Consider the following 7,767-nt stretch of genomic DNA (forward strand, 5'->3'; position numbering starts at 1 on the left):
ATACGGTATATTTAAGTATAATTTGGCTTGAAACGGGATTGAAGCCTGTATCTTGTAGTCAAATATTTAACCACATTAAGGCTAAACATAGCCGAAACTTTTGACTTTTTGTTTTTTCGATTGCTGTATGTTCTTAGTAATAAAAAGTATAAGTACAAACCATTTGCCAAATTAACGTAAGATACCTAGTTAACTACAGTCATCTGCAATAAATATCAGCCACAGCGGAGAGCGTGCAAAAAATATCTGACAGGTCGTACCGGCCTTAAAAATAGAGTCGTAAGTATTATCAGATATTTATGCACGCTTGGTTGTGTCAGATATTGCTGCTGGTCTTTTGATTAAGTTAGTGTTTGGTTCCGCTCCACAGACCCATTTATAAGCCCTTGGCGTTATAAGGAGGCTTTGACTTTGAACATGAAATTACCGTGAGACGCACTCATATTAAATAATATTGTAACGGATCTCACGTCTTAAATCGAGTTTAGCTTGACATGTTTCGGGCTAATAGCCGCCGAGTCGCGTTGCACCTAGGAAGAAGGGCTACAAATTAGCCCGAAACATGTCGAGCTAAACCGATTTAAGACGTGAGTTATGGATTACAATATTATTTAAAAGGCTTTGACTTACCTTAAAAATTACACAGCGATAATCTTACTAATGGTTTCCTAATTTTTACTAAGCTTTTACTTATTTAGCTTGCTCTGTTTGCTTGTTTATTTATTTGGGTCAAATCTTGGAAGCTAACTTTGATCCACTTCTTGCGGTCTGGATGGCTTGAAATTTGGCATACTTGTGTAAATCTGGGGACAATCCAATAATCTGGCAGTAACATCGGTATTCCGGCTAGGATCGTCTCCGCCCGCAGGACGGAACTCCTCTCAACGGAACTCAACTCCACAACGGCATCGACTTGAAATTTGGTACGAAAATGTACTTTAGATGACAATGCAAGTACAGTCAACAAAAAGTACCTACAGTCAGTAAAAAAGCCTGTATTAAAAATGTAATTTTTAACAAAAAAAAATTTTTCTTCTGTTCTTAACAATTTTATATGGATGAACAAGGGATGAACGAAATTGAAACTAGTTGCCGTTGAGATTTTTGGCATCCATAGAGTCGTTTTAGCGTCAAAGCGTACAGTATAAAAATACCTACTCTTTACGATATATAAGTAAGAAGGATGTTCCTAATATTCCAGATGTACGTACTTCTTCTGGTGTTGGTGGTGGTATCCCCAACTATGACGCTGGACAATGGACTGGCGCTGACGCCGCCAATGGGCTGGCTCACTTGGCAACGGTATCGCTGCAAAGTCGACTGCAAGACATATCCTGATGATTGCATAAGGTATCAAGGAAAACCATTACCGTTTTATAATGGAACTTAGTTGAATGAAACCAAGCAATTATTTTATTCCCTAAGGTGCAGTGTAATTTATACAGTTTAAAATATCTAGTGACTTAGGGCTGTTGACAGATAAATCTTTGTTTATTCGGACAAAAGAATCAGAGTCGGCATTACAGATATCTGTGACATAAAATTTACCAATGAGGTGGAATAGGCCTTTACGAGTCACAATAGTGGTTTAAAAAATCGACGGGGAAAAAATCAGCAACTTCCTATTTTAACAGTATGTTTTCCCCTCATGGGCCACCTTTGTTGCTTCAAGGCCTTTCATATCCAGCCCTTAGAATACTTAATAGACTACATAAATATATTTAAAAAAAATGTATATCGAACAGCTTAATTTTGGCCGTAAACGCTTTAGCATTCCGATGTTCCCTTTCCAGTGAACGGTTAATAAGGCGAACCGCAGACATCATGGCCGAGGAAGGTTACCTCGAAGCTGGCTACAACTACATCGCCATCGACGACTGCTGGTTGGAGAAGCAGCGCAGTCCTGATGGCAAGCTGGTGGCTGATCGCGACCGCTTTCCTCATGGCATGAAACAACTTGCGAAATATGTGAGTTCTTCTAAGTTTAGCGTATTTAGCAAAGAGACAAAGTACCTACATAAGTGTAATCGTATGACTCGTGACGCACTCGGGTTTCTTTTCTCTCTATCGAAATTTTTGGGGCCGGGAAATCCTTCATGTCACTATTTTAATAAATCCTTTGGATAATTAAGTAAGCTGAGTCCGCTAATTTCTCCATTTTTCGAAGACCTCTTAAGTAATTAGTGTTTTTCATAAAGATGCAAACATGCAGAGTTCTATATTTTTTGAAAAATTACAGATATTATTATTATTATCTAGGATAGCCAGAAGTCAAGGATTGATAATCAGGACATACAAAAATTTCGATTTTTTTCAGTAAAATCGCCTTGTTTTTGGTATTCGGAGCACTTTGACGATATATACTTCAAAATCTATGCAGTGTAGGTAGTTTGTAATCTAAATCATATAAATCTGGGCTTACTAAGTAAATTTTAATACCTACACATCAACATCCACTTGACTGTACTCTAGCAAATAAATTGTTTAGTCAAATGGATTTATTTCGTAGTCATATTTAGTACGTTATTAGATCTTTCATATTAATTCCAAGGAACCATATCGTCAGAAATAGGGAAAGCTAACGTCTGCACTGCAACACACCAGTGTTCTATACAGTTCTAGCTACTAACTATATTCAAGGCACTAAAGCGAGTTTTGTCATAAATCCAGGTACACCACAGTGGTTTGAAGTTTGGCATATACGAAGACTATGGCAACACCACTTGTGCTCTGTACCGGGAGTCATGGGTCACGAGCAGACAGATGTGGACACCCTACTTGGCTGGGATGTTGACTATATCAAGCTGGATGGCTGTGCTGCCACTCCTGACGATATGAAGACAGGTATCAATTTCATTTTGGAACCGAGAAAACCTATAAGCCTCAGTCCATGTGAGGTCATTATAAGATAAAGCATTTTTAGACCCTAATATTTGCGAGCCCTTTGTTACTTTTGCTACACACTCTTTGTCGTGGACTATTTTCATTTTTCTGTTTTATGGCCTCAGTAAGGGGTTAGGCCAAATGCCCAAAATCGTCATTTCCTAGTAATCGACACAGAAACATAGGTAGGTTTAAGTTAGGTTAAGTTTGCATTGGCCGGAAGGGCCAAAACTACACGAACTACATGAATGGAGCAATCATGTTAACTAGGAATAAACACTTCTAGTGTAAATCAAGAATAGGAAAATGTGCGACTGGAAATTTTGAAAAGACGATTTTGGGAAAATGTCCTAACCACTAGCTCGCTGCAATGTGGGTTGTTAGCGTAATAAGTCCCGTTTGTGGAGTCACGAGTGAAAATCATGAAAGTTTAATCATCATTTTTACGCACAATATAACGATTTCAGGGTATCCTGAATTTGGCAAGATGTTGAACGCCTCTGGTCGTCCCGTGCTCTACTCCTGCAGTTGGCCGGCTTATCTTGAGGATGCGAGCATAATGGTATCTCCAGAGCAATAATTAACTTGACTTATTACAATTATAATATCTCATCATCCAAGCCAAGTCCTCCAACCTAACCAAAACTTGTTGGCTGGCTGGTAAGCCTATAGGCAGACTGCAGACTGAGGGACCCTCATTTAATTTGGCAGTTGGAAAAAAACGCATCTAAACCATTTTCAATGATCTCTACAGCCAGACTACGGTGCCATTGCTGAGCACTGCAACTTGTGGCGCAATTGGGACGACATCGATGACTCCTGGGCCTCGGTGTCGAAGATCATGAACTGGTTTGGAGACAATCAGCAGAGAATACAGCAGTACGCGGGTCCTGGTCATTGGAATGATCCTGACATGGTGAGCATCAATACCAGGAATTATGAATGAGCTGATACTCTTGGACTAGTATAGCTAGTGGCGAGGGGTCGTTTATTGTGGCGTTCTAAGGGCGAGGCCTTTGTTTAACAGTGAAACGTCTATTGGCGGATAATTATAATGATGATGGTATTTGTAAAACTGAATGAATTGTGACTCTTTAGGCATATTCGACGGTGGCGTAGCATTAATCCAGCACCTAACATCTATCACCCGATTCATACAAGTAGGTATTTTGGGATAAGCTTAAGAGTCTCATGTGACTCGTTTTGAAGGAAACTTTATCCTAATTTCTTTAGCTGAACTGAAGTTTTAGAGCATATGTGTAGAGAAGTATAACTAACCTAACCTAACAAAAAATTGGACTTACGGTAGTGAGTATAAGTATAGTGAAGTTGTTACAGTTTCGTGTCCAAAATGTCCAAACGACGCACAACTGCTATCGATCCACTGCTCGGCAACATGGCGGTCCAACCGTTGAAGCTACAGTATTCTTAAATATTTGAAATATTTTTCTAGCTAGTGATCGGCAATTACGGCCTGTCGTTAGACCAGGCGCGCGCGCAGATGGCGGTGTGGGCGGTGCTGGCTGCGCCGTTGCTGATGAGTGCGGACCTCGCCCGCATGAGGCCCGAGTTCAAGGAGATCCTGCTCAATAGAGACATCATTGCTGTCAACCAGGATAGCTTGGGAAAACAGGGGCTGCGGGTTTCTATGAAGGTTAGCCAATATCCTACATACAACCAGAAACACAAACATGTTTTTTATTACAAGCTTTTATTTATTTTCATTTGTCCCATTGTCTGTCTGTAGTCAAATTTTGCAAGGTTCCAACTTCCAGTGGTCGGATTGACCTGAAATTTCGCATACTTATGTAATAAGCGTGACAATACAATAATCTGGTAGTAACATCCTGGTAGTACGGCCAGGATCGTCTCCGAAGGACGGAACTCGTCAACGGTTAATGGCATCGACTTGAAATTGGTAGGCATATGTAGTTCGAGTCGAGGTCGAATGATCACCCGCCCAAGCAGAGTCTCCGTTAGCAATCTACTGGCAGAAGACGCCAGGACATCCTCGGACCATGGAGGCGATCAGTTGAGAAGTCTTTACTTCACTCCATAGACGTCTCCGGTCATTGAGTTCGCCTCTCTTACATCAATAATGCGTCCACAAATTCACTTTCATTCCCACAGACGTTTGTGTGATTAATTTATTTCATTTCGTCAACCTCAACAGCAAAGCAACATGTGTGGACGGTGAGTTGTCAGGCGATTCCTACGCCGTGGCGATCGTGAACCACATTGAAGGTGGCCCGCCGCAATTCAGCAGTTTGACTTTTAGTGAAATGGCTGTACCGGCGCGGTCGTACACAGTTCAGCTATATATCAGCCCTCTTCCTTTGTTACCTATATTTAAATAGTAAAATGAAGCTTTTTATGGCGCGAAAAACCAGCGCAGGTAGCTCTTGCGCCAGCAGGGCTACTACGAAATTCGAAAACCGGAGTTCGTATCGTATACCGTCCCTGTCACTTTCAAGCGTCGGTGGCGGGACGATACGATGAACTTCCATTTTCGAATTTCGCATCGTACTACCCCTCTCACTCTCGTATTAAAATGTGTGTAGACAATTTCGCTTTACCTTGATCAAGGGCTAGAGCTTGGTGCTGCGAACAACTTGAGTTTACCTCTATAATCCCGCGGTTATAAGGGGCTGAGGTTGAGGATATTGTTCGTTAATTTTATTATAATACTTGAAAATCTAAGGGTCGACGAAAAGTCCGTCATTTGAGTGCATGACATTGGCAATAAAGGACCCATTATGGGTTCAAAAAGTGTATTCATAGTCATAAAATATTTCATCCAGGAATATAATAAGTTATGTATCTTCTCAAAGTCAATGTTAAAATACCCATATTTATTAAATTTAGGCTGTGAGAAGCTCTTCTGAATGTAAATAAAACTCTACCACCGGTTGGGAAAACCTCTGTTGAGAGAATCTGGCACGAAACAGGGGAAGTTATGATAAATAGCGAGGATCGGATAAACGCCCGTCATTTTCATGCACTTCCAAAAGTGGCAGAATACAGGTTGTGGTCGGCAGCCCAATTCAACGCTCTTGAGCCTATACCCATGCGGTGCTATCGTAGCATGGGTACTGGCCACACAAGGGCACTCTCCCCATCCCCAGTAGACAGAGGAGACTTATGCTTCCGATTCTCTAAATCGGGGGTAGCTCTAATCTACCTCTCTTTTTTTTTGTTTCAGGATTTGTATCACGAAGAAGAGGATTGGATTTTATTTGCTAACCAAAATTTACAACTAGGGTAAATCCAACAGGTAAGTGGGATTGTGTAGAAAAATACGTATGCTTTTTATTATTTTCTCGTATATAAAAGTCATTTATTAGAACAAATTAGGTACTCTATAATTATTATTGACACTATTTTGGTTGGTAACGTCAGAGTTTAATCTAGTTCTGCCACACCAATGCTTATTAAAAAAAAAAAACTGTGTGCGTAGGTATGTTGAGCACCAGCATTATTTTATTTTTGCTGAAGTGGTAAAAACTCACTGGCTTGTATCAATGTTCCTTCTTAAAAAACAATGACACTCAAGGATGACACTTATTGCCACGGAATAGCGTTATATGTCAGATTACAGTCCCGAATCGAATTCCGTAGGCTATTAATATACCTCCATCCCAGCCTATATACGTCCAGTTCCCACTGCAGGGCACAGGCCTCCTCTCGGAATGAGAGGGCTTGGGCAGTAGTTCCCACGCGGGCCCAGTGCAGATTGGGAACTTCACACACACCGTTGAATTGCTTCGCAGGTTTGTTGTGCAGGTTTCCTCACGATGTTTTCCTTCACCGTAAACCCCCCCGTGTTAATATACCTACGCCTAAATTCAATTGTAAAGAATTCTCATCCTCATAGAATAAAGTACAACTTGGACCGTCTACGTCATAGTTTTCAAAGTCAAACGAAGGTCATTGTTTATTTTTATGTAATAGATTCACGACTTAAAAAGCATTTATCACGAATTAAGATTGGTTTTCGGAATCTTTTTGTATTTTTATTTCAATTCCAAATTTTTACTTTTACGACCTGGACCTGGGTTCGATTCCCAGTGATGGTCTTAATTTTCTGGTTTTTCTGTGCATCTATATTTCAGTTTGTATTTTCAATTTATCACGAAATTTCCGAAAAATTCCCGTGATCGCTAACTTCGTCAATTAACTTTTTTTTGCTTTTCGTTTGGCAGACGGTTCACCTAATGATAAGTGATTACCGTCGCCCATGGACACCCGCAGCACTATTAGGACTGCAGATGCGTTGCCGGCCTTACATCGAAAAATCATCCGTGTCATACCGTGCCATATATACATATAATACCATACACATTTATAATATTAGTAGGATAATTTAATTATTTTTATAATTTATATTGATAATGTAAGCCTAAATATTGAATACACACCCCAATGTCAACGGTTTAATACATATGTTTTTTATAGAGAAAATACAAAATATCCATAGGACTAAAACTACTACTTATTTAATTATTTTTGTTTTTTCAGGTGTGAAGTTCTATCAATTTGTGCCATTACCTTCCGAAGAAAGAACAAGGAAATCTAATATTAACTTAAATGTCCAAAATGAATTAGACAGAAAGTATGTCGTCGAAATCGTTATATAAATTCAAATAAGATTGCTGAGGTATTCTTCTATTCTTAGTATTATTTTAATTTTATGTAATTGGGTGAAGTCTTTGAGTATATAAATAGATAAATACTCAAAGGGTGAAGTATTTATACTGTACAACTTTTTAAAGCTGTACAGTCGATTTCAAAAGATATCTTTATATTTTAGTACTTAGTCACTGTAAGCCTTCTAGCAATTTATATTACAGTTAATACTAGTTGACAGCGACAAGGTAATAAGGT

The 7,767-nt window shown here is 39.5% G+C and overlaps 1 protein-coding gene across 1 annotated transcript; it reads left to right on the forward strand.

Moving 5' to 3' along the window:
* The first annotated feature begins 1,183 nt into the window (after positions 1-1,183).
* On the forward strand, positions 1,184-5,025 carry LOC141434903 (alpha-N-acetylgalactosaminidase-like). The gene is given in 8 exon segments (XM_074097393.1): positions 1,184-1,350; positions 1,794-1,968; positions 2,671-2,728; positions 2,731-2,844; positions 3,351-3,445; positions 3,638-3,799; positions 4,337-4,537; positions 5,014-5,025. Coding segments are annotated over 8 exon segments (984 nt in total).
* Positions 5,026-7,767: the final 2,742 nt, after the last annotated feature.

This window comes from Choristoneura fumiferana, chromosome 14 (assembly GCF_025370935.1).
Source record: "Choristoneura fumiferana chromosome 14, NRCan_CFum_1, whole genome shotgun sequence".
Taxonomy (NCBI): Eukaryota; Metazoa; Arthropoda; class Insecta; order Lepidoptera; family Tortricidae; genus Choristoneura; species Choristoneura fumiferana.